Below are 26362 nucleotides of genomic sequence, written 5' to 3'. Positions count from 1 at the left end.
GCGCAACCGTCTCCGCCAATGGGCGAGGCGCCTCGGCGCTCGGCTGGCGCTGCCTGGCGTGCGCGCCGCCCCGCCCCCGCGCCGCCGGCGTCGGGCGGAAGGAGCGCGGGGCCGGCCCCACGTGGTGGGCGCCCGCGAGCCGGTCCAGCCGCCGCCGCCGTCCTTGCACCCCCGCGTGGTTCCCATCGGGGGCTGGCCTCCCGGAGAGCTCCTCACCTGGGGACTGCACTCCGTCCCCGCCCGCCGCCCCTACCGGGCGGGGCCTGACGTGAGCGTCTTACCTGGGGACGGTCTGCAGGTGAGCCCCAACCCAGAGAAGACCCAGAGGTGGGCTCCTTACCTGGGGCCGACGTCGAGGTGAGCGCGCTCCCGGGCCGGGCCTCTGCCCCTGCCCAGTCCCTCCTCCTTCCCTGGGGACAGCCCTCCTTCCCCGCCCGCGACCCCTAACCAGAGTCGGCCGCGAGGTGAGCTCCTTACCTGGGGACGGTTTTCCGTCCCGGGCCCGGCCTTTCCCCGGTCAGCAAGCGCTGGACAAGAGCCCACTGGGTTCGCCCCTTAGGTGGTCTCTCGCATCGCTCCTGGCTGCTCCTGTTTCTTGCTACCTGGTGTCCTGCTGTTCCGCAGGGCTGTGCCTAAGCGGTCTTCGCCTGAGTACTGACGGGCTTTGCTGTCCACACCGAGCTTTTCACACCGCCTGTCAAAGATCACTGCGGGGCGCCGAGAGCGGAAGGTGGGTAGACTCCCGGAGAGTGTTTCGGGCGTGTTTGTAGCCAGTTCTGCAAACACTTTTTAAGTACTTTGTAGCTGTCGCGATGGCTGTCTAACGTTGAATTCAGACATTAAGTAAGTAGCTGTTGAATGGATATTGGACGTTTGACAAAATAGGAAGACTGGCAGCACTCCACTCTTCTGTTCTCTGTAGAGTGAAGAATACCGTGCTGAGTAAGTGTCCTCATCCGGTGTTCGCTCATTCCCTGTAAATATATACCTGTTGGGAATTAGTTATGAAGGTAGGACTTCAGGCCCCTTAGATTTAAAAAATCCGGTGATCCTTCTCAGTATAGCAAATTCTTTTGGTTTACCAGTATTTAAGTTAGAATCATAGGACTGAGATTCTCTTTTCTTTTCTTTTCTTTCTTTCTTTCTTTCTTCTCCTTCTGGTCCTTCTTCCCCTCCCCCTCCCCTACCACTTGGTCCTATTTTGTTGTTGTTTATGGTAATTTCAGTATTAAGTATCACGACAAACTTTCTCCTTTGAGGAACTGACTTATTTACTTTTATATAATGAAATGACTTAACTTGATATATTTCCCGTTTTTGCTATGACTTTTAGGAAACTCGAAGTTACATTTACCTCAGTTAGCTACATATAGAGCTTTTTATGTAAAGCTGCATATAATCTTCAGTTTTATAGGATTATAGGTGGTTGCTGTGTTTGTGTTCCTTCTGTATTCATGATTTTATGATACTGTGTTTTTTTTTCTTAGTGTTAATTGTGTAACTATATTTTGCAGTGTCTTTAGAAGCAGTGTGTGTTTGTAAATTTATACATAAATGGATAAATCTGTAGTGGGGAAGTTACTGTTGCAGCTGAAATAAGTCTTTTTTATTGGGACTGGGCTTATACAATATTTCTTTTGTACTTTGGAGGAGTATTAGTATTGCCAAACACTGCTTATTTATCTCTTTAAACTATTTAATAGAGCTAATACACACTACATAGTATATATATTTCAGAACAGTTGTGCCAAAACTTACCTTTTTCCATCTAGAACCATGTGTAAATGAATCTTTTCACAAGTAACTTGAACACTTAGGGTTTTAAATTAAATTCCTGTGCACTGACCTCTGAGGATGTGATGTTTGATTACCGCAGGAATGCTTGTGCGTGTGTGTGTGTGTGTGTAATCCATCTCTTGCCTGCTTTTGTCTGAATATCCCCCAGAAAAGTCATGGACTTGAGCATCTTATGTATAGACTTTGCCCAACAGTGTTTTAATTCATTAAAAAAAAATTTTTTTTAAATGAATATGTGTTATGTAGGCAGTAAGATACATGATGTTCATTTTCTGATGTCTCTTAAGTTTGACCTTAATATAAATACTTTTTCCTTTGCTTTAAATTGTAGATAAAGTGCAACAATGGCTGCTGTTTATTCTGGCATTTCCCTGAAGCTTAAAAGCAAGACAACTTCTTGGGAAGATAAACTAAAACTAGCTCACTTTGCTTGGATTTCCCACCAGTGTGTTCTTCCAAATAAAGAACAAGTAAGTTTAATGTGCAAGTTACATTTTTACAACTTAAGCTAATTATCACGTATGTAAGTTGCATATTGACATTGAGTTAAAACTTTAAAAGATTAGGGAAAAGGTTGGGGAAAGAAACATGATCGGAAAGTTAAAAGTAGTGTCAGTAAGAAAAAGTCAGTAAGCCCGTATTTCATTAAAGAAGTTTTTCTGTTACCAAACCTCAGTTAGCATTTCTTTTGTTTGGGAATATCTCTTATATTCCGATCGAAGTATGTGCATCAGTGAACAAATTAGGACTTAGGTTACAGAAGTTAGGTTCTGAGTCTGCTGGTATCTTCATTGGTTGCAGAGCAAAGTGCCACTCTGTAGGCAATTGCTCATTGGTGCTTTGTTACACGTCTTTGCAATTTGATGAACTGAAGGTTGGAAAGTAGAGAAGCTTTAGCATTTGTAGTAGGCTGAGGGGATTAGATTAGATTAGATTAGATTAGAAACCAACAGATTAGAAACAGATTAGGAACCAAGGAACATATTGCTGTTGTTAAGATTTCTTAAGCTTATTTGAGTAAAAATTAGTGTTAAATACAATGGAGACAACCAGGATGATGAGCTCACTAGACTGGGTAACGTACACTCGTATGCTGCTATTAAGACAGCACAGACGTGTCAAAGATGGGTTATGTCATTAAAATGGGGAGCTACCATGTGTGGAGCAGCGTCATACCTAGTAGTTCCTAAACCTGGCTGCACCTGAGATTCCTTTTGGCAGATTGACAGTCACCTGGTGGTCCTGGCAGGCAACTGATCAAGGTCTCCACCATCCTTATCCCGGGAGAATGTTTTCCTTTTAACATTTGTCACTGTTCATGCTCTTATTGACAATTTTGGTATTGTGAGCTGAGGCCACACCTCCTTTCCTCCTGTTTACTAATAAGGAAACATGTCACAGTGATGGAAACTGTATTTGGCCAACCCTCCTTCTAATACAGCACTTGTGAGTTATCTCACCGAAGTCTGTCTCTGACTTCTGAATGCGGTAAATAGACTTACAGATGAAGCTGCAGGTAACATGGGAAGCCAGGACACTAACCCCGGTCTTCTGACTGCATTTTTGCCTTTGTGTGTGATTCATTTCGTAGCAATGCTGAGCAATTATTGTTGTGCTTTTAACTTTTAAAATTTAGTGTAACTTAAGAGAAGCTAGTAGAAGGAACTCTCCCACTTGAAACTTCTTATTGCCTCCAGGTGATGACAAAATTAGTTTTTTTAATTGATTCTTTACTAATAAATATTTTAAGATACCAAAACATTTATGTATTGTAATATTCCCCAAGATAAATTTTAAAGAAGAGTTTTCCCCCTGGCAAGTGTCTTTGGTTACACACGGGGTGTCTCTATAAATGTCCAGTGTCGTTTTTTCTTGGTAAAGAAGTTCATTTATTTTTAAAGTATTTTTCTTCCAAATTCAGGTATTACTTGATTGGGCCAGACAGTCACTGGTTGCGTTTTATAAGAAAAAACTTGAACTGAAGGAAGATGTTGTTGAAAGGCTTTGGCTCTATATAGATAACATTCTACATAGCAGAAAATTGCAGAGTCTTCTCAAGAATGGAAAGACAATTAACCTTCAGATTTCCCTCATCAAGGTAATTAACAGTTTCCTGTGTTATCCTGCACGTTTTACCTACATCTCTGCTGATTTCCTGTTAATGCTGGAGGCTCCTTTGTTTTGGGGTTAATTATATGAAGGTGTAGGAAATGTCAAGGTAGGCGAGAAGAAAGAAATAATATTATTAGAGTAATAATAATGACTGATACGTATTAAAGACATATTGTATGCTCTACATTTTGCTAAGCACTTTATATTATTTAACAATCAATAAAAGTGTAGAATGTTTTCATAAACTGGTTGTTAATTACCTTTTCAATTGGAAAAGGTAGCCAGCAAATGATGCTACTTGATGATGTTTTATCCTCCACCTTTCTGTTAGACTGAAGGGAGATCAAAGGCCAAAATCTAGATGAGAATTTCCTCAGAGGTTTTTAACTTGAAGTGATTCTGAAGTCTCAGATCAGAATCATGAGCTTCATCATCATTACTGAGTATTTTGAAATATTGTGCGAATAGCCAGTGACAATAAAAAGCACTAATAATGAGCACTCAGTGTGGGCCAGGCCCAGAGAGGCCAAGTAACTTGCTGAAAGTCACACAGCTGGTAGGTGACAGAGCTGGGATTTGAACCTCCATCTGTCTGGTTGCAAAGCCTGTGCTCTTCACCCCCTCAGCACCTTGCCCACATGGGTGTGCAGGTCTGCGGAGAAAACCAGTAGAGCCTGCTAACAAAAGAATGAAATAGTTGAGCTGCCTTATGGTTCACAGGCTTCAGTGGTTTTTGAAATTACGTTCTAAATTGTGTAACTTTTAAAAATAATGGGCCAGCGATCACCACAGTGGGTTATTCTGAATGGTCCTTTGGCAGTGTGGGGAGAAAACCTTACAACATCTCTATATGTTGAAAGAAAAGTCTCTTTAGTTTTTATACATGCATTATAATTATATATTATATGTATTAGTATTATAGTACATGTATGCGATTTATAACCTGATTAGGTATAACTGTGGAAAAAGTTTTTACAGGTAAGTTGTGTAATCAGAAGAATTTGGAGATTACTGGAGCAGGGTGCTGGCATTTAAGTACATTAAGACATTTTTGTTTCAGCTTTTCCAGAGCCAGCTGTTACTTGAACAGAGATAAACACACCTGTGTCATTGGGCTACTGATAACTTAGCAGTTAGAATAAATTTGATTCTCGGATGCTCTAAGGCTGGGAGCAAGTCACTTGGCTGATGAGTGAATTTTGGAATCTGCCTGGCCCTCATGATGTCTGGTGTTTGTGAATTTCAGCGTTTTGGAAGCAGTAGACCGTGGGTTTGCTGTATAATAAGTGTTAACTGGCAACATTTGCTTTCCTTTCTTAAGAATGCCTTTTTACTTTGGTTTTTAAAATAGAAATAGTATAACTGATCATAAAAAATTTATTTTGGACCACAGGATCATAACCCAAGGCCACTTGTCCATGTACCTGTAGCATCTAAGTTGAATTGCAGGTTTAGGATCTAAGAAAAAGTGAAATCTTTGGAGATTAAGCCTTGTAAAACTCAGCTCTCTAAAGAGGGACCAGACTTACAAAGGCACTGATCCGTTTCCCCACTTTATATTGGTAGGAGATGGGTGTGTGAAGGAATTGACAGGTACTCCGCCTGCCTTTGGTGTGCAGATGTCAAGTTCATTTAGATGTGATGATCTGGGCATTTCTTTCTCATTAAGATGAGGGCAAGGAGTGAGTTCATTGATTCGGTTGTATTTTTTTGTGTGTACGTGTGGGTTTAGGGTCTGTGATGAGTTTTCTTTCTTTCTTTACACCCAGATCATAAATGAGATAATAGCCGAGTTCTCTCTTTCGGGATCCCAGAGGAACATCAGTGCTGTGCTGAGCTGCTGCCAGGGTGTGCTCTCGACGCCCGCCCTTGCTGCCATCTACACAGCCAGACAGGAGCTGACAGTTGACCTGCTGGGCCAGCTATGCTGGTCGGCCTGTCGGCAGCCAGAAGGAGCTGCGATACCCCAGTTATTTGATGTCATTCACCTGGCCCTCGGCCATTACCTCTCGATTCAGCAGCAGCAGGTCAACCCAAAACGTGCCTTTGGGGAGGTGACCGGGCACCTGCTCCAGCCCTGCCTGGTCCTGAGACACCTGCTCTCAGGGGGCACGTGGACACAGGGCCAGCTGCGGCCAGCGCTAGGCCGGGACATCAGGAGTCAGATTGAGGCCATGCTCCGAGGCGGTGCTTTTCCGCCCGACCTGCTCTCTTCCTACAAAGAGGAGCTCTTGGACCAGCAGCAGGGTGACACGAAGATGGGGGCCATGAAGAATCTTCTAGCTCCCTTGGGCACTGTGGTTGCCAAGCTGGTCGATGCTGGCTACTGTGAGGCCTCCCTTCATGCGGCTGTTGTAGCCAACTCCGTGGCCTTGCTGTATAAGCTCTTCATAGACTCTTACTTCAAGGAGGGGAACCAGCTTCTCTGCTTCAAGGTGCTCCCCCGGCTGTTTGGTTGTTTAAGGATTTCACGCCTGCCGGAGGAGCAGATAAAAGCCCTGTCCACATCCGACTGGACCACAGAACTCCTGGCCCTGGAACAGCTGCTCAACTCCGTGGCCAGTAATAACATCTACAACATTGCCACCGACAGGATCCGGCACGGAGAGGCTCAGTTCCACTTTTACCGCCGTTTGGCCGAGCTGCTGATAAACCACGCGCAAGCCCCTGTACCAGCCTGGTTCCGCTGCCTCAAAGTCTTGATGTCTCTGAATCATTTGATTTTGGAACCAGACCTGGACGACCTGTTGGCTTCAGCCTGGATTGATGCAGAAGTAACAGAGTCTCGGACCAAAAAAGCCCAGGAGGCTCTTATTCACATGCTCTTCCAGACGTACGCCAAACTCCGACAGGTGCCTCGGCTGTTTGAGGAGGTGCTGGGGGTGATCTGTCGTCCAGCCGCCGAGGCGCTGAGACAGCCCGTGCTGGCTGCGGGCCCTGCGGCTGTGCTCCGCCAGTGCCTCCTGGAGCTGCCCCCGACCCAGATCTTGGACGCCTGGGCCCTCATGCTGGAGAAGTTCCAGTCTCTGGTCTTGCCTCATCTGCGGGGCGACGGGGACATGGCGCTCAAGTCGCTGTCCCTGAGCTCACTGCTGCACTGCGTCATGTTCCACATGCGGAGCCTGGACAGCGGCACGCCTCTGCCCGTGGTTAGGCGGATGCAGCGCACCATGGACGAGATGCTGCGGGACCTTGTGAAGCCCCTGCTGGACCTCCTCCGGGACCCCCAGTGCCCAGCACCTGAGCCGTGGCAACAGAAGGTCAGCGACGCGGCGCTCCTGCTTTCCCACACCTGGGCGCAGGTGGACACCATGCTGGCTCTGACCTGCAGCCAGTATCGCTCCAGGGCTGGGGCTGCCCCGGAGCCCCCGCGCCTCCCCCCGCTGCTCCCGGGTGTGGAAGCCCAGCACTGGAAGCAGATACAAGAGTTTACGGCTCAGTTCGACTCCCTTGGCAGGTTTTGCTTAGAACAGCTCTACCTGCAGAAAATGAAAAGGACTTTAATGCAAACGAATTTCCAATCTGAAGAAGCCCTCGATGCTCTGAGGCACGATGCTGCCTACATCCTGGGCTCGGGGAGAGCCAGCCTGGCTCAGAGGATGACCGCTTCCTGGGACGGCCAGGTCGGGACAGTGAGTGCCCTCACGTACCCCGTTGCCCACTGGCACTTGATTGTGTCCAACCTGACAATTCTAACGTCCTATCTTAGTCCCGATGACATGAGGTACCTGGCCAGCGTCCTGCTGAGAACTTTACCAGTGAGCAGAGCCCAGGAAAGCTCGGCAGAGGAAGAGCCAGACTTGACACTTGAAAAGATATCTCAGGCCGTCCTTCACAGCCCCCTCTTCCCAGAAATGCCACCCCTTTATCGTGCGTTCTTACTGAGCCTGACTGCTTCCTGTAGCAGCATTCTGCGTTCCGGTGTCCAGGGGGACCCGGCCCTTCTTAGTCAGCAGCTGCCCTGGCTTTTTGAAAAGGACCACGTGGTTGTGGCTCATTGGGAAAACAGATTTTCCAAAGTCGGGTCTGAAGGTGTAGAACCAAAAGGAGAAATTGCCCAAAACATACTATCCTTGGTCAAGGGTGGCTTCCCCATCCAGCTGAAGGGGGAGCAGTTGGAGCGCCTCCTGGGGCTCTTGGAAGTTATTTCTTCTCTGCAGCTGGACAGCCTCCTGGCTCCCTGTCACATTCATTATTTTCTTCTGTTACTGTCCGTGGCCGTCACCAAGCTGGGGAGCTCTTGCCCTTCTGCACTGACCCTCAAGTTTTGGATGACTTGCTACCAGCTTCTCGGTTACCTACAAAGAGGGAAGAGTGCCCACTCCGTGCTCAGGGTCATGTACGTTAGCGATATTTTTGAGATCACACTGACCTCCTTGTTCAAAGCCAGCAGTAGGCTTCTTACGGCTATGGATGACCCCTCGTGGTTGGAATTCCTCCACGTGGTGGGGACATTCTTAGAACAGCTGCTGCTGATGCTGATCCAGAGAAAGCTCAGCCCGGTGCTCAATTTGGGGAAAATCGTCACGTTCCTTTCACGGTGCAAAGTGTACACGGCAGTGACTTCAGGCAAGCAGTTGGGAAATCGGAATCCTCTGGGCCAGCAGCTCCTTCTCGTGTCTATAACCAAGTTGTGCCAAGTCCTGGGGCCTTTAGTCAAAGAGCAGAAGCAGCAGCAAGAGGCCCCGGAGGCCCTGCCCGAGCTGTTGGAGCAGGCGGTCCTCCACGCAGGCGCCGTGCTCCGCCTCTGCGTGGCCCGCGGGGCCCAGGGCCAGCGCCTCCCCTCCGCCATCATCTCGTCAGTCAGCACGCTCTTGGAAGCCGATGTGGGCCGGCAGTCCAGGCCAGGCAGGACAGAGGTTTCCCAAATGATGGACAAAATGCTGCACTCCCAGACCGCCCTCTACCAGACCGTTTACTCTCAGATCCTGGCAGAGCTGCCGGTTCTGGCCAGAGACACTCTGTCTTTCCAGGCAGCCGTGCGATTTTTAACTCTGTTCTTTCTGGCCCCAGACCTACACCCTGAGGAGGAGTCTGTGTTTACCTCCGTGTTTCACTCTGTGAGAAAGGTTCTTGCGGGTAAGATGGTTTCTCTTGGGCTGGTCCTGTACTGTAGAGCTTTGGGTGGAGAGAAGCGACCGGCCTCTCCGCCTGTGGGAACAGGTGTACATTTCAAAAAGTAGCACGTGACTCCCTCCCACGAGCTCACTTCTGGTGCCCGTGTCCCCTGCACGTGGAAGCAGTTCCTCTCGCTGCTGGTTCCCCGCTTTGACACAAGCAGCAGCTTTCCAGGTGTGTTGCTTCACACTTCGCTTTTATTTTGACTTATTTTGGAGATTGTGCTAGTTTATAGTTTTGAACCGTTCTCTGTTTTAGCCTTTTTGTGTCCTGGCCCCAGAGATCAACATGGACAGTTTGATCCTTATTCGTAGGCTCCTCTGTATCAGATCGTCAGTGCCACCCATTTACTTAAGAAAGATACAAAATCTGCCAACTTAAAAAAAAAATGCAAGTGACTTAATTTATAGGGAACCTCATAAAATTCCTGGAGGGCAGGATGTCCTCCCCTGGTTCTCAGAACAGTACTAGCCCTCGTGGAGCTGTGGGCGTGCTCAGGTAGGGAAGTGTTAACCTGGGCTTTGTAAGAGAAGGGCCGGCTGGTCCGGGAGGGCTAAGGTGAGGCTGAGTGCTGGGCCCTGAATGATGCTCTGCTGTGTTCCTTACCGTGTGGTCCTCGTCTGCCTAGACTGTGGATTGACTGGAGGGCTTTAGTCTCACGTGTTCTGTCTCACTCTGTCAGCACCTCTCTTAGGGAGTGGCGTTCACCCTTTGAACAGCGGCTAAAATTCAGTCTTCTGTGAATGCTTCTATTTTGGCATTCTAAATGAATGTCCGAAAAAAAATGGCAGCCGGTGGTGAAGCGCTGGCCCCTTCGTCCCTTTGTTAAACAGAATACAGTGTCCTCCTTTATCCCTGCAGCCCTCGTGAGTCGAGGTGGCCTCTGAGTCCTAACTGTGTGTCTCTGGACCTCAGGGGCGGAGCCACCGTTGGGGTCAAGGACAGCCACCCCACTGTGCCTTCAGGCCACAGGCCCCAGTGTTGCCGCCGGGTCCAGGCCTCACTCACCTGAGCGGCTGGACTCGGTCTAAGTAAGGGGCAAGAGTGGTGAGAGCTCTGGAGGAAAGACCAGCTGAGGAGGGGCCCGAGGCTTTGGGCTGAGAGAGGGAGTGTTCAGGTGGCTACAGATAACCAGAGAGTGGCCACTTGTGTCCCCAGGGATGATTCAGGTAGGTTTCAGCCCAGAAAAATGAGCTTTTGTAAGGAGTGCTTTCTGACAGTAGAACAGACCACCTCAATTCAGATACAGAAAACCGTTACTTTAAAAAAAGGTTCATATATATGTGGAACTCTCTCCTACTCCAGAGATGAATGAAGTGCTGATTTTGACCTATCTAATTAAGTAATCGGACATTCACACACGTCACAGGATGACGAAGTGCTGTGAAGTGAACCAGAACTGTGGGACTGGGCTGCGTGAGTGCAGGCAGAGCCTCCGCCAGTGCAGGTGGCTGGAGGGAGGGCAGGTGGGGTGGGGGGAGTGCCGACGCTGAGCCTTCTGTGTGACAGGGTTCTGCAGGGCCTCTCCTATCTGCTGACCATGGGAGTTGGTGCCATTATGCCCATTTCACAGATGAGGGAATTGAAGCTCAAAGGGGTAGTGGATCCAGGATCTTAAAGCTTGTAGAAAACTTGAACCTAGATGTTATCTCTCGAAGCCCTGGTCCTGCCCACCCCCAGTGCTGTCTAGTAAGCAGTCTGGGACGCAGGAAGGTACTCCGGCCGTGTGGGATAGTCTGATGGCTGAAATGCGGCTGGGGTCAGATTGTAAAGGGCCTTGAATGTCCTAACTGTGGGCTCTGTTATGAAACCTTGGGACTCGGGACTTCAGGAGGCTTTCCTGCATTAAGCAGAAACAGCTGGATGACTGCAACAGGCAGTCCCTGAAAGTTTGGGGTTCTTTCCATTGCATCAACGTTCCCATCTGTCTAAAAGGACCACTCTGCCCTCGGGCCCCTACTGACTTTATAAAAGAATACAAGGAAACTAGAAAGAGGTTAGAGAAAGTGCCAGTCATCTGTCTCCCGGCGTCTAGAGCTAAGCCCCGCGAAACATCTCTGTCCTCTCAGGCTTTCCTCTGAGCTGTGCTCAGTGCACAGGTGCCACGTGTGTGAGAGGCTGATGTCAACGCTGTGAGCGTGCCGTGCTTTTTTCGCCTGCACCACAAGTGTTTCCCCTTCCATGAGATGCTGGCTTTTAAGGGCCGTACACTGTTTCACAGTGCGGCCGCTCTGGTTTATTTCACCTGCCCCTTGCCGGTCACATCCTTCAGCAGATTTTCTTTTCCACACAGATCCTGCAGTTCCAGTCCAGGTGGTTCAGGACATGGAGCCTCACTTGGGAGCCTTGTTCACCCAAATGCTAGAGGTTGGGGCGACCGAGGACTTTAGGATGGCAATGCAGTGTATTCTCCAGGGACTCGACGTCAGCAACGTGTGGAAAGCAGATCTGCAGGTGGGCTGCTCCTCCCCCTCACGCGGCGGGCGCAGAAGTGATACTGGCTTCCGTGGGGCAAGGGATTTGAGATGCGGCGTCAGCACTCAGACTAAACAAACATGCAAAATCCATCCGCTAGAGACTGTAGGCACAGGAGGAGTTTGGGAGGGAGCTATGCCCTCTGGGGAAGCCCGGGGCCTCAGTGCATGGAGGCCTTGTTTTCCAAAGGGGACCTCTTTCAAATTACAACTGTGTTCTCATTGTGTGAAACACTAAGTGTTACGTACTCATAAAATTGACACATAAAAAAGTTAAGTTCGGCTCATCCATTGCTTGAGATCTCTCGCATCATACTCTTTAAGAAATTTTACTTGGCTTGGTCACATAGCCCGGATGCCACTTTAGAATCTCTCAGGGAGGCAGGCTGCCCTTCGGTCCTTTGCATCTTAGGCGGCTTGGTAGTTGCTGATGAAGCCCTGCACTTGCACTTGGCGTTGTGTCTTTTGGGGGCCACTGCGTGGAGCCAGTGTGCTGGAATCCGGTCCTCTGAGCAGCCCCATGCACTGGCCTGGCCAGATGCTGACGCTGCTCACACAGGAGGAGGAAGGCCGGAGAGCTCGCTGTCTGGGGCAGGGTTGCAGCCCAGGCCTTTGGGTTCTGAGCTTTCTCTGCCTCACGAGTGGCTTCTTGACTTCTGGTTATAATCAGCACAGGAGATGGGTTTTGGTTTGGGTGGAAGGAGAGCTGGAGAGGGTAAATTAGGGGCAGCAGGGAGAACTCACATCTCCTGTGTGTGAGCAGGGGGCCCGGCTCTGTGCCACCCCCACCCCCGTCTCATCACCTGTGACGTACGCCCCTCTCTGGAAGTTTTCATTGTCTGCAGCGCAAATCAGGCCCCAGCTTTGAGAAGGCATCTGGCTTTCCTTTCAGCAAGCCAGGGAAAAACAAACCATCAACTTCTTTTTTCTTTTTTAATTTTTTTGGGGGGTGTAATTAGGTTTATTTATTTAGTTTTAGAGGAGGTACTGGGGATTGAACCCAGGACCTTGTGCATGCTGAGCATGTGCTCTGCTGCTGAGCTACATCCTCTCCGCCCCTCCCCACCAAACCATCAACTTCTATTTAAACCAGTCAGATAGAGAAGAGTCATGAGACTGAGCTAAGCATTCAGTGATGGAGAGGATTTGGATAGGGCTGTGGCAGGGGCATTGGTATGGAGACAGGAAGGAGGGTGGTGAGCAATTGTGTTTGAGTGTGAGAAGGCAGATGGTGAGGGGGGGGCCAGGGGGGTAGAAATATCCTGCAGGTGGGTGGGAGAGGGGACCGGAGCTCAGCAGGGGAGGGGGAGGGGTGTGTCTGGTCAAAGGGAGGGAGAGAGGGAGAGCAGAGGGCAGAAGGCATTTCTTGGTGGTGGGTCTGCAGGGTTGGGGGGGGGGAAGAAGGGGCTGGGGTGGGGCTGAAATGGATGGTGTGAGATGCCCAGTGTGGTCACCAAAGTTATTTCCTTCCTTCTCATCCTTTAAAGCCATCACCTGATCTAAGTATTTCACCTTGTCCGTGTTTCCCTCAGCCCCTCCTTTATTTATTTATTTATTTATTTTTATTGAGTTACAGTCCGTTCACAATGTGTCAATTTCTGGTGTACAGCACAGTTTTTCAGTCATACGTGAACATACATATTCGGCCCCTCGTTTCATCTGCAGGCACAGGTGGTTCTCGCACAGGTAAGTTACAGCGGGTCCCCTTGACGAGAGGGGCTCCGTGATGAGGTCGCTGTCCCCGTGTGTGGCCTTCTGTTTCACTGTCCTGGCACGTTTACGTGTTTGGTTTGGGGAGCCGCTACGGGAAAGGCCCTTCCTTTGCCACAGTGCTGCTGTCTTGCTCCGTTTTCCCCTGACCACTTGGGGATGTAAAGGGCCTCACCCAGGACCTGTTCTGGCCCTGACTCGGGCTCTGCTGGATCTCAGCGCCGGTGACCGGCTCCTTCCCCGGACTGACTTCCTGAGAGGGCCGGCCCTTCCCGCCGCTCAGCTCTCTCCCTTTGCCCCTAGGCTGTTCTGGCGGCGGTGACGTTGATCAAGTTGCTACTGCAGTGCCCGTTTGGCGGCGAGAAAGCGCGTTTGTTCTGGCGGGCGTGCCCGCAGATTGTCACCGCCCTGACTGTGAGTACCCCTGGGGTGTGTGTCCATCTGTCACTGCTCGTCACCCGCAGACCAGGGGCAGCGGTTTTGCTTCTGTTGGGCTCAGAGTGTGTGTTCCTGGGGCTGTGTCCTGGAGACTGCTGTAAGCATGGCACTTTTCTGTCTGTGTGTCCCGGCAGTGCTTCTGTCTGTCTGCACACGTGATGTCACCAGTAGGAGAGCTTCAGGAAGCATTAGCCAGGAAGGAGTGTAACGGAAGGAGTGTGGTGACAGGGTTGTTTGAATTAGGTGAGACTAGAAGTTCTGGGGCTTTCTTGGTCCGCACAGAATTTTGTGGTCTATTTAGTGCATTCATTCATCTGTAGCTGTGTGTGTGTGTGTGTGTGTGCACGCGTGTGTGCACATGTGTGTGTGTGCGTGTGTTTAAGTTATGGTTTAGTGAGGAAAAAAATGGCTTTAGAATAGGATAGTAATGTTGCAGGTAGATTCTTGTTAATTCTACCCAAGTGTCAAATTGTGGCACCTGGTGGAGTCACTTGACTTTCTGTTTCATTAGCACAAAAGCCTGGTTGTGACTGGGGCTGTCTTCTGTTGCCTTCTGCTTCCTGCCCTCTAAAGAGTCTGCAGTCAGTGTTCTTACACTTGGGCTGGAGAGAGCAGTCTTTCACCATCGTGATCAGCCCTAATTCTAGCTCATGCTCCCTGAGAGAGTCACCTGGGTTAGCATATTCTCAGGGCAAAAGGGCCTGAAGAGTAGAATTAACGTTCTCTTCTGCTCTTCTGTCTTCTTGCTTTGTTGTTTCCCTGGGCCCCTGCATTAGTGGACGAATCCCATTTGCACTTCGGTGTGTGGGAGGGGTGTGAGGGGGTAGAGGAGGGAAGGGGGCCCAGGGGGTGCCTGATCAGTGTGGGTGGGGTGCCTGTTAGGTCCACGCTGATATAAACACCAGGCTGGAGAGCACGTAGGTTCCTCTAGAGGCGATAGCTTGAAGTCAGCACAGCCAGGGCACCCAGGAGGAGGTGAGCACTGGGGGAGACAGGCCCCAGGAGGTCTCCCCGCGGTGCTGTTTACAAACTGCCGTGTGCGGAGGATGGTCACAGGTGGGCTCTCCCAGGTCACTTAGGTAAGACTTCAGGCAGCCCCTCACCTTGTGTCACTTTATTCTCTAGAATAATAATTGAACATCTTTAACTAGAGCCAAATTTTAAGAAATGTAACAAATGGAGTTTAATTACAGACGTGTAAAGCTAATGATCTTTTGAGGAAAATATTGTTATATGTGTCTGATGTGACGTTTTCTTGTTCTGAGAAATCGGATGAATCAACTCTTTTATAAGAAATTACTTCTCTTTGTGGTAGATGAGCCCCACAGAAAGTGTGGACCAGGACGTCCAAGCCCATAGTAGGCCCCTCCACCCCGCCCCGCCCTGCCCCGCCCCGGGGGTTGGACACTGGTCCCCTTGTCTCTTCAAACTGCCCAGTGACCCCTCAGTTCATGCTGGAGGCTGGACATTCTTACCTCTGTCACTTCCACTTCTGTGCCGTTTCTCTGGAGAATCACCATCATTTTCTGTCCTGTGTTCCCTGCCCCATAGCTGCAGAACCGAGAGGCGTGTCAGGAGCAGCCCGTGCCCCTGGCGCTGGTTGGGCCCATCCTGGACGTCCTGGCTGCGCTGCTGCGGCAGGGGGAGGAGGCCATCAGCAACCCGCACCACGTCAGCCTGGCCTTCGGCGTCCTGCTGACGGTCCCCTTGGACCACCTGAAGCCCCCTGAGTACCGGAGCATCTTCCCCAGGGTGCACAACGTGCTCTTCTCAGTCCTGCAGTGTCACCCGAAGGTGAGGAGGGGAGCAGGGCGTGAGGCAGCCTCCTCTGTGTGGACAGGGAAAGTCAGCCTTCAGAAAAGAGCAGTGGGAGTGGGGAGGGTACAGCTCAGCGGTAGAGGGCAGTGCTTAGCATGCACAAGGTCCTGGGTTCAATCCCCGGTATCTCCACTTAAAAAATAGGAGCAATCATAAATAAATGAACTTAATTACTGCCCAAAAAAACTTAAAAAAAAAAGAAGCAGCAGGATAATAAAACTAATGACTCACGAAGCAGACTTTTTGCTTCCAGTGATTTCTAGAGCCAAAGTGATTCCTCAGACATGGAAATGTCTGACTGCATCAGGCTACGTGAGTCCATCTTTGTTGGAGCTGACACTCTGAACATGCTTGTGTACTAGGTGTTCCAGGAGCCCATAAGAAATCAGTCTGCTTTCGCAGAGCATATATTTATATGTCAGTTACTCGCTTAGATCTCTTCTTGGGCTTATAATTCACTTGGATGTAAGGAGTGAGGCATCCTGAGCTTGCATTTTATGGGGTGCTGCTTTCCAGATTAGACTGAGACTAGGAACATGTGCCCTGTAGAAAAGATTCTGGTTCAGCCAACATTTATTGAACATTTGCCGTGTGTCCTGTTTCACCCCTGCAGCAAGTCTGTGTAGTAGTTGGCGACCCCGTTTTCTTGGCAGAGAAACTGATGCTCAGAGCTGCTAAATGATTCGGCAGTGTCAGCCAGCTGAGTCTGAATCTTAGCAACAAGACCGTGGATTTCTTTGGCCCGTGTTCTTTTCATTGTGCCACTGCTATACGTGGGATGCATGGGAACTCAGAAATGGGATAGATACACACATTCTTAGGCACATTCAAATATTTTTAAGTGTTTTCATGTTCTAAAGATGGAGACCTGCCAACAGTGCAGTTTTAAAAAAATGTATTCTCTGGTAAGCTAAATACTCACGGCGTTGCTCCTCCAGTGCCATCCCCTCCTAACTGTCGCCTCCAGCCCTGCCCATCCTGCCAGCATCTTTGTTATGGGATCTCTGCTGATTCTGAGATTTTGACTGTAGAGTAGAAATGCAATACTAATCAATTACAACCCGAAACTGCAGATCTTGCAGAAGATGCAGGATTTCATGCGGTTGATGAAAGCAATGTTGGAAAGCTGTGTGGCTCTCCTGCAAAACCAGTAACATGACCATGTAGCAGAATGAGACCACTGAACGAGGGGAGAGGATTGACAAGGATAGTGACGCAGCATTGCAATGAGGAGTGACGTGACTAAGAATAGCAGCTGACACGCACTGCCTGTGGGGTGGGGCGGGGGGGGCAAGCGGGTCCCCACGTGTTGGGCCGTGTGCATCGTAGGTGGGAGCTGCTAAAAGCACCGGGCTGGAGTCTGCTTGAGTAAACCTGAAGGGACAAGCACAACACGAGCCCCGCCAGAGTAGACAGTGGAGCTGTCGCAGTTGGCGCTGCTCTAAGCTCTTTACATGCTTTAACTTATTTAATCCTCAGCACAGCCTATTATCATCCCCATTTTGCAAATGAGCAAATGGGCACAGAAAGGCTGAGTGTTCGTCCAGGATCGCACATTAAGCCAGGGTGTGAACGCAGAGAGCCTGGCCCTGGGTGTGTGTGCTTTTAATCACTGGGATAGAGAATTGAGAGGGGTCCTTGGGAACTCTGATGAAGCTCTGGGATACTTTGGCCAAAATGACCTCTTTCTCAACACGTTGCTAAAGTCGATCGTTTGACACAAAGAATGTGACATTATGCTCTCCAGAATTTGGTTCGATAAATTACACCAAAGAAAAGAATCCCCACGCTTGACCTGCTGTTGGTTCGTTCTAAGCATCAGAGCAGCGCTGTCCAGGAGCGCTCAGCGGTGGTGCGCGTGTTCTCTCTCTGCCTTGTCCAGTGCGGGAACCGCTGGCCACACGTGTCTTGACCACTTGAAATGTGGTGTAGGAATTATATGACTAGGAACTGAAATTTAATTTTCATTAATTTAAACTTCAGTAGCCACATTGGCTCGTGGCTGCTTTATTGGACGGCGCATGGCTTTGGTCCTGATCAAAGGACAGTTGAGTATAAAAGAGGCATGTTTCATAGCTTGCATATCATTTTTTGAGATAAAGCCCTAGGCAGACCTTTTTATCACTATAAAATGCGAAGTTTTGTTTCTCATTTTAAATGGAGTTGCTTTATGTAATCTTTTTTCTAGTTCCAATTATACTTGAATACATTGGTTATTGTGCCTTTTATTATTTACTTCTACCCATTTCCAGGATGCACTAGTAACAGCTTAGAGTAAAAGACACAGATTCAGCAAATTCTAGGCTAGGATTACTTTATCAGATTCCTAACATTATGCAGCATGGAAGCCCTACCCCAAACCATTAAAACGAATGTTAAAGAGTTAAGCAGGGTGAGCAATTTCCCCAGAAGATCCTGGCAAAAAAGAATTTGCCCCAACTGTTTTGAGTGTCCTGATAGACAAGATTAAGGAGGAAATAAATGTGAGCTCCTTTAAAGTAGAACTTGAAATACAGTTTCCTATGTTTTTATATTCTTTTGTCTGTTACTATTACAGGTGATGCTGAAAGCCATCCCTTCTTTCCTAAACTGTTTTAATAGACTGGTGTTTTCAGTGATACAGGAAGGACGGCAGAAAGACAAAGGTAATGCAGAGTAATGGTACCCGATACACAATTTCAAATGTGTTAATTTTTACAGATGTCTCTGGCCACATATGTTACTGAAGATAAAACCACCCCGTTGAGTTTAAGTAAGAGAAATATTCAGGTCATCAAATGAATGCTCAGAACAATTTTAAAGAAATTTCCAACTGTCACTTTTTTTTTTAAACTATATCCACAACACAATGCATTTGACATCTGTTAATTGGAATAGTTGTTCTCTAGAAGAAAAAAAGAATCTAGATTCAGGAAACATTTGCTCTCCTATGCAGGGGATATAAGAGCGACTAGGGTCCCATTCTTGCCCTGATGGAGTCCGTGGTTAACCGGGAGATGGAAAAGGAGCGGTCAGTTGTAGCGCGCTCTGTTTTATAAAACGGTGGAGTTCCTGCAGCGCCCCATTCCAGCCGCATGCGTCTTGGCAGGGTTGTGTTTGTTTACCCGTGAAGCAAACTGCCATATGGCAGTCATATAAGCTATGTGTGCAGCTCGTTCTCCAGCCTTGAAGTTTGCTGATTCTTGCTAAATGTCTAATCTGGGGGAGAGTCTCATTAATTAGAAGTGTGCATATAAAGAGAGACTGTCTACACTGTGCTATTTCGAATTCGTGTAGCATGGAACATGCCACCTGATGTGTCCCGCGGGAGGGCAGGGGGTCTGGTCAGGCTACAAAGGAGGGCTTAGAGCTCAGCTGGGAGGGTGTCAGGGAGGACTCCGAGGCAGTGGTTCTGGACTGACTAGGAATGTATGAGCGGCGAGAACTCCTCCCCACTGGCGTGAATCAGGGTAACAGGTTTAGACGTGTAGATTTAAGCTACTCAACCAGGTAACTTTTGAGAAGAGAGAAAAGTTAGAGTTAACACTGGACTATAATTCCCAAATCATTCCGCCTAGTTTTGGGGTCAGCCAGTGGCACAATTCGGTCTTTGGCTTTTTACCAGCCTGGTGCGGAGGAACACCAGGTGTCACGTGATGCTGTGAAGCGGCGGGCGGGGGGCTGGGAGCTGGGATACAGGTCCCCCCACGCCGGCCTTGGGCAGGTGGCAGCGGCTGCGTGCAGCTCTGTGCTGAGGCCACGAGGATCGTGTCTGAATTGACAAGCCAGACCCCAGTTCCGGGTAGGCGTCTGCCTGGGCAGGAGCTGGGAGTTAGCTGCCAGGGGTCCTTGGCGCGCGCGGCAGTGCGCTGGGCGTGGCGTGTGCGTGTTTAAACACATCCTCTACCGCAGGGCGCGTCCCCGCTGGCGGAGCTCAGCCACCCCGTCTGCCGAGCCTTGGTTCTCTGATGCGTTCGCCACGTAACCGAGGAGAGTTTCAATTATTTGCTCTCTTTTTGTTGGTCTCTAATGTACTCTTTCATGACCACGCGGTGAACCTGGGCTCAAGTAGCAAGCGCCGGGTGTCCGTGTGTGAACCGCGTGCGCGTCTTCAGGAGCCGGAAGAGAGAGGAGTCGTGGTGTAGGTGAGACTGAAAGTGCCTCCCTCAAGAACGTTGCCTGTTGAAATGTCCAGCGAGTGTTAACAACTTACACACTTCCACAAAGCAACACCGATCTAGAGAAATTTCATATATGTAACATATTTGTGTATTCAAGATCTTAAAAAAAAGACACCGTACCTTCTAAAACTCAAGTTTATTGAGACTATGTGTAACAGCGTGCGTCTGTTTAAAGTGTGTACTTCGATGAGTTTTGATAGGTAAATTCCATCGCAGTCAAAACAGAGCATTTGCGTCACCCCCGAAAGCTCCCCTTGCGGTCCATTCCTGGCCCCAGCTTCTACTGATGTGCTTTTTATCACTGTCGGTCTGTTTACATTTTCTAGAATTTTGGAGAAAAAAAACAGGGGGCATATTGCTATGCTGATTGAAAGCCAGTGAAGTTGCTCTGCCTGAACCCAGGTCCCCACCGCGGGCTCGGCTCTGCAGGCCTGGCGAGCGGGAGTCTCGCTGGTCGTGGGAACGTTCAAGGCTGTTAAAATTCTCAGGAGGAATTTGTTAAGAAGACCGAGGTGATCCTGGCACCTCAGAGTGTGAAAAACTAGGAATCAGAAATAAATCTGAGAAGCTGGGGGGATACCCAGTAATGATAATTGAGTCTTATATCTGTCTGTCTATTAAAGAAAAATCCTAGACAATGTTTGAAACTTAACAGGGCCAAGACATAATCAGGCCATCTTATCTCTCAAATCAGGGGGTGGGGATGAAGGGATAAATTGAGAGTTTGGGATTAGCAGATACAGACTACTGTATGTAAAATAAGTAAACAACAAGGTCCTGTGTAGCACAGGGAACTGTATTCAGTACCTTGTAATGGCCTATAATGAAAAAGAATATGAAAAATAATACATGTATGTGTGACTGAATCACTATGCTGTACACCAGAAATTAACACAGACTTGTGAACCGACTAGACTTTAATTTAAAAAAAACAACAAAAAAAACCCCCAAAATCATATGTTGTCAAAAGCCATTTTTAAAGATAATTTTTCTTTTTCCCCCATTTGGAGCTTTCCTTGTACAGATCCATCTCCTTTTTAATGTGATTGCAGTCCTAGATTTCATCCTAAAAATCTTGGTTATTCTAGTTAGATTCTTTAAAAAAAAAAACCATGGACTCTAGAGTATTTTAAGTGTTCTTCCCTTTGTAAGATGGTTAAATATTTGGACATATTGTCTCCCTCATTCTGGCTTCAAAACGAGCCAATTAAAGAGTCTGGGAAAAAATGAGAGTTTTGACTACTTTGGGCCTGTGTTGAAAGTACAAAATTAGAAGAGTTAAAATGTAGGAGTTTTGAACTAACGGGCTTGGAAACACTTTGCTCCTGTAGGAAGCCCAGATGACCTGCCGGTGGTCCTCGAGTGCGCCCGACTTGTGGAAAGGATGTATAGCCACCTCGCAGCTCGGGCCGAAGAGTTCAGGGTGTTCTCCCCTTTCATGGTGGCCCAGTACGTGACGGAGGTGCAGAAGGTGGGTCGAGCTGTCTCCCCAGGGCTTCTCCGCCAGCGCAGCAGGAGGCATTCGGTGCCTGGTGGTCGTCCTCCGCTGTGGCGGGTGGGCTGTCACACTTGTTGACACACTCCTGCAGGGTCATCGTGGGGGCCGCGCAGTCATGTGCAGAGGGCTGGCCGTGTTGGTTCACGAAAGACCCCCGGTCACCCGTTAGTTCTCTTCTCGCTCCAGCGCAAACCCCCGGGGCCTGTCCTGGTCTGTCTTTCGAGTAATAAGGGAGATGAAACGTTCCCCAGGTCCGAGAACAGGAGCTCTCGCAGAACCAGGCTGAATGGAGACCGGGAAGAGGGGCCCTGGGGTCCTTCAGCAGCGGGAGTTCACGAGTCCCTGGTGCGTGTGACTCAGCTCCTCTCACTCGAAATAGATGACACAGGGGGAGATACCAGTAGATGCGTTCACCTGGATTAAATACTCCTTTCCTGATTAATTTGACTTTTGGACTCAATATTCTGGATAATTAATTCATTGTTCAACAGTGATCTCACTTTGGAAGGTCAATGTGCGATTTTCAAAATTCCCCAAGACGCTGTGTGACCTGTGGAGTAAGTTCATTACAAGACTTGATGTCTCATTTGTTTAAATTGAGTGTCAGAGGCTGAAAGTACAGTGTGTTCATGTGTACATCTGTCTACTTGGGCAGATATCCATATACATTTATATCATTTATCTTGCCCTCAGCAGAATGCCCCCCGCCCCCTGTCAATCTCTCAAGAATTCTGGCGAGCCGCTGGCGAACGTGTTATGTTAGAGGTGTCAGTGTTTCTCAAGCCTGAGAGTTTCCATTGGTCTGAACGGGCTTCCTCGGAAAGCCTGCTGTGGCCTCAGCTTCCATCCTGAGCCCGTTTCGGGGTGAATCTACGATGGCTCCCTTGGCCAGTGGAGATGCCCGTCACGTGGTGGGCAGCTGGCCAGGGTGCTGGTGTGTGTTGGGTCCTCCCAAGGCACCGAGTGTGAGAGCTGGGGCGGCAGGAGAGGGTGCCTTCAGATCATCCTTTGAATGAGAGGTGGGCTTGGTTTCCTCGCAGCTGTTTAGCATTTTGATAGAACCCTGATATTTCCCAAGCACTCAAGTCATTAACACGTAGGCTTGCGCTGGAGCGAGAAGTGGCGTTATTTTCTGTTTCACTGAAGAGCAAAATGAGACGCAGCAATATCACTTCACTGAGGGCCAAGAGGGGAGGCCTTGATCTGAACCCTGAAGTCACTGATTAATATTCTGAGATTTACTTTGTGAAAAGTCTCAGGTTTTTCCAGCCTCATTATGCATGTCTAATTTATGCTTATCAGCTATTTTTTCATTTTAATCTTGAAAGCCAAAGGCCTTGGGAATTCTCTCAGGCTGTTGCCTCCTAGAATCCATTGGCAGGGCGGTCTATGTTTTATCTTTAATTTGTTTTTAAAATCAGTAATGAAGAAACTATTCCATATGCATTAGAGGTCTACTGAGAGAGCCATAGATCTTTCTAGACCAGGAAGACATTTTTAAGTTTAATTAAATGCAGGAGAGCAAGTACCGCTTTGCATTCCCCTCGTGTGTCAGTGGCAGGCGGCCTTGGTGAAGGTCTGGTGGTGGTGAGGGTGGGTGGCGGTGGGGCCGCATCAAGCAGGGGAAGCTGCGGCTCCTGCAGACTTTGCAGTAAGGTGTCACCCTGGAGATGTGTCAGGGAAATTACGGTCACTTTAATCTTCTCTTTTTCCCAGAAATTTATAACTGTCCCTCTGTATCGATGGCTTAGAGTAAACAGTTTGTACAACTCATCTTGTTTAAGGTCCTGTTAAGTTACTCAGTGGTGTTTCCACTTGTTGGCCACTAAGTGATCTTAGTGTTGTAGAAATAGACTTTTTTTTTCTTGTTTTCTAAATAAGCGGTCTGTAACATAAAGATGCGAAGTGGCTATGTTGTCCTAAAAGTCCTGGCCTTTGTGTTGCCCACCAGAGCGCTGTGCTCTGGGCTGTGCCTTCACTCAGGGGACCAGCTGAAGGGATGGTGACGTCTGGACTCAGACTGCCCAGTTCAGATCTCACTTCTGCCACTGGGGAAATTACTTAGCCTCTTTTTGCCTTTGGAAGTGGAATTATTTGCTTAGTGTGATGATTCAGTGAATGAAGGAGCAGTCAATTTACAACATCCTCGCCCAGCTAGTAAGATTAAGGACTTCTTCTGTTTTCTGTTTCATTTTATGTTTTCTTTCTGTCCCTAATAACTCAGTGTGGAGTCACAGACAGGCCATCTGTCTTTGGCCCTTGAGCATTCTTGTCTATAAAACAGTCAAATTTAACCAAGATGATGATCTGTCAAAAAAGTTTTCGAGCTATTCTGTGAAAATAACTGTGACTTTGAAGAGTAGCATCATCTTAGTGGCAGAAACAAATTGCTTCTTTAGGAATATGCCCCTCAGTGGTTGCTTCGGTGAATCACACCTTCTCCTGGTTAAAATGTGTGCCCGTTAGAAGCCGTGTTTGCAGAGAGGCAAGAACTCTTAGGTCAGCTGGACATTAATGAAGAACCAGCCACATCCCAGGCCTGTTAGCTGGACCCTTCCTGCTGCTTTCTGGTTTCACCTGCCACAGTGCAAGACTGCTTAGTTCGGCTGAAGCTTGCACAGCCCTGGCCAGGGCGAGTAGATCCTGCTCTCTCGGCCTTTTTGTTCAGATACTAGTCTGAATCTCTGATCTGAAAGTTCATGCCCAGTAGCTGATACGGCCAAACTGGAGTTGGACTGCCCGCTCCTCCTGCTGTGCTCGGATTTTGGTTAACCCAGATTTTCAGGAAGAAGTGCATCTTTGGGCACAGGGACCAACTCATCCATCCTGGGGCACTTAGGAACTTAGGGCCTTTTGTGCTATTGTTGACAGAAATACAAATATCTATTAAGTGGTAATTATAAATCATATCTGATGCTGGGTGCTCTGATGGCTGCCCACCTGCCCTGCTCTGGAGGGAGGTGGGCCGGTCTTGGAACATACATTGCCGCCATTATCCCAATTAATGCAGCTTCCAACGTGATTGGCCATGTGGAGGAAATCTGATGCAATGTTCAGGTGGCTCTTATTATAAGATTTTTAAACTTAAAGATTCAGGTTTTTAAATGCCCCCAGTAAACACATAGGCATCATTTACTGAATAGCAAAGCTACTCCTGAGATTTTGTGATGTTTTACTCTAAGTTTTTGTTGGCTTGAGTTGGCCTCCATTTCCCCAAATATAAACTTTCAAGATATGAATATTCAATTATTTAAGTTATGTGCAAAATGATATTTTAAAAGCAATGTCTTTTCTTAAGTTGGTGGCGGGGGTTGAAATTCCTTGTCAGGCCATTGAGGGCTTGGTGTCTGCCTGTTGGCTCTTACAGAGCTGTCTGTCCCCCTTGGCCAGGTCACCTTGTACCCGGCGGTGAAGGGCCTCCTGCAGGAGGGCATTTACCTCATCCTGGACCTCTGCATTGAGCCAGACATCCAGTTCCTGCGGGTCTCGCTGCAACCAGGAGTGAAGGATGTCTTTAAGGAGCTGTATGGTGACTACGTGAAGTACCACAAGGCGAAACACGAAGGCGAGAAAAGATACACCGTCTGACTCTGCGTCACAGAAGTGCTGCTTTGGTACCACAGAGCAGCTGTGGCCCTGGGTCTGAAAGAGTCGGAGAATGAAAGACTTCATCAGGTGCTTTAGTTCACAGCGTCGAAATTTGTGGAAAATCCTTTTGGGATTATATAATATACATTGTATTTTACAGTTTTGTTTTTCACACTGAATATTTTTTAAGGTATCTTTTTATGCAGTAAGTATTGCAATAGAATCCTGAAAACAGATTCTGGAAGGAGGTGAATGCAATAAAAACTTGCTGAATGTCTCCTGTGGCCATTCCAGATGTGGTTCTTGTCTCGGTCCAGTGGTTTGGTGTCCCCTCTACCCACTAGGAACTATGCAGAACCTGGGTTTTGGGATTTTTTTTTTTTTAACTCCAGGTACATGGCTAAGTAATTAAGTCCAATTTAAATATCTTTGCCTTTTACATTCTTCAAGAAACATGGGAAATGCCCTTGACATGCCAGTTTACTGTCTTTCCTCTGAGTGTACCTCCTGATGGGGCCGGGCAAAGTCGGGACTTGGTGTTGGCCAAGGTGCCTGCTCCGGGCGGGAGTGGTGCCCTGTCGTGCAGGGGGCTGCTCTGCGGGAAGGTGCCGGGCTCGGGATGCCAGATCCTGCCTGCACTTCTGGCTTCATCTCTCAGAAGTTCCCTTGGGAATTTTGTTTTACTTTTCAGTCTAAGAAATACTCTTAATTATATTTTTCATATTAACTAAGCAATATATTTCATTGTAGCAACCTCAGAAAATAAAAATAAAAGGGAAAGAAATGGAAACACTCCCAGGCTGTTACCCAGACAGCCACTGTCATCTTGGGAGTCCCTTGTTTCTCTCCCTTTGCAGATAGATAGATAGATGGGTATATTTAAGTAAATGTATAGTTGCCAAATTGGATTATAAGTACATTTTTGTTTGTTTGTTTACCCAAACTTTTTTTCCTGTGAAATATTTCAATAATATCTTGGGGTTTATACAGACATACTTTTTAATGACTGCATAGTAGTTCACTGAGTAGATGCAACTTTTTTTTTTTTAACATTTTTATTAAAGTATGGCTGATTTACAATGTGTTAATTTCAGGTGTACAGCAAGTAACTCAGTTATATATATATGTATTTTTCAGATTTTTTTCCATTATAAGTTATTTCCAGATGTTGAATATAGTTTCCTGTGCTCTACAGTAGGTCCTTGTTATTTACTTATTTTATATATAGTAGTGCATATCTGTTAATCTCAAATTCCTAATTTATCCCTCCCTTAACCCCTTGCCCCTTTGGTAACTGTAGTTTGTTTTCTATGTCTATTTTTGGTTTGTAAATAAAATTTATATCATTTTTTTTTAGATTCCATGTATAAGTGATATTATGGTATTTGTCTTTGTCTGACTTACCTCACTTAATATGATAATCTCTAGATTCATCTATGTTGTTGTAAATGGCATTATTTCATTGTTTTGTATGGCTGAGTAGTATTCCATTGTGTATATGCACACCACATCTTTATCCAGTCGTCTGTTGATGGAGGTTCAGGTTTCTCCCATGTCTTGGCTATTGTAAATAGTACTGCTATGAATATTGGGGTGCATGTGTCTTTTTGAATTAGAGTTTCCTCCGGATACATGCCCAGGAGTGGGAT

The 26362-nt window shown here is 47.8% G+C and overlaps 1 protein-coding gene across 3 annotated transcripts; it reads left to right on the top strand.

Moving 5' to 3' along the window:
* Window positions 1–158: 158 nt before the first annotated feature.
* URB2 (URB2 ribosome biogenesis homolog) lies at window positions 159–25831 on the top strand. Of its 3 annotated transcripts, none has more exons than XM_014558409.2 (11): window positions 159–298; window positions 625–730; window positions 2129–2267; window positions 3719–3895; window positions 5679–8988; window positions 11321–11481; window positions 13515–13625; window positions 15201–15443; window positions 18025–18112; window positions 20959–21098; window positions 24516–25831. In XM_014558409.2, exons 3-11 carry the CDS (start codon window positions 2142–2144, stop codon window positions 24711–24713), a joined length of 4554 nt encoding a protein of 1517 aa, XP_014413895.1. In that variant the 5' UTR covers window positions 159–298; window positions 625–730; window positions 2129–2141; the 3' UTR covers window positions 24714–25831. The 3 variants fall into 3 exon arrangements, with proteins under 3 accessions (XP_014413895.1, XP_006183801.1, XP_032347744.1); XM_006183739.3 differs by having other exon boundaries at window positions 212–357; XM_032491853.1 differs by lacking the exon at window positions 24516–25831 and adding an exon at window positions 19359–19591 and having other exon boundaries at window positions 212–357; window positions 20959–21091.
* Window positions 25832–26362: the final 531 nt, after the last annotated feature.

The sequence above is a fragment of the Camelus ferus genome, chromosome 11 (genome assembly GCF_009834535.1).
Source record: "Camelus ferus isolate YT-003-E chromosome 11, BCGSAC_Cfer_1.0, whole genome shotgun sequence".
Lineage (NCBI taxonomy): Eukaryota > Metazoa > Chordata > Mammalia > Artiodactyla > Camelidae > Camelus > Camelus ferus.
Note: the sequence above shows the minus strand (reverse complement) of the source record. Positions and strands in the feature narration are given on the sequence as shown.

What these genes read in the sequence shown, in the direction of transcription:
- URB2 (XM_014558409.2), top strand. Translation starts at nt 2,142, where the DNA reads ATGGCTGCTGTTTATTCTGGCATTTCCCTGAAGCTTAAAAGCAAGACA. An exon ending in TTCAGATTTCCCTCATCAAG is followed by an intron (nt 3,896 to 5,678) that starts GTAATTAACAGT and finishes CTTTACACCCAG; the next exon opens with ATCATAAATGAGATAATAGC. An exon ending in AGGACGGCAGAAAGACAAAG is followed by an intron (nt 18,113 to 20,958) that starts GTAATGCAGAGT and finishes TTGCTCCTGTAG; the next exon opens with GAAGCCCAGATGACCTGCCG.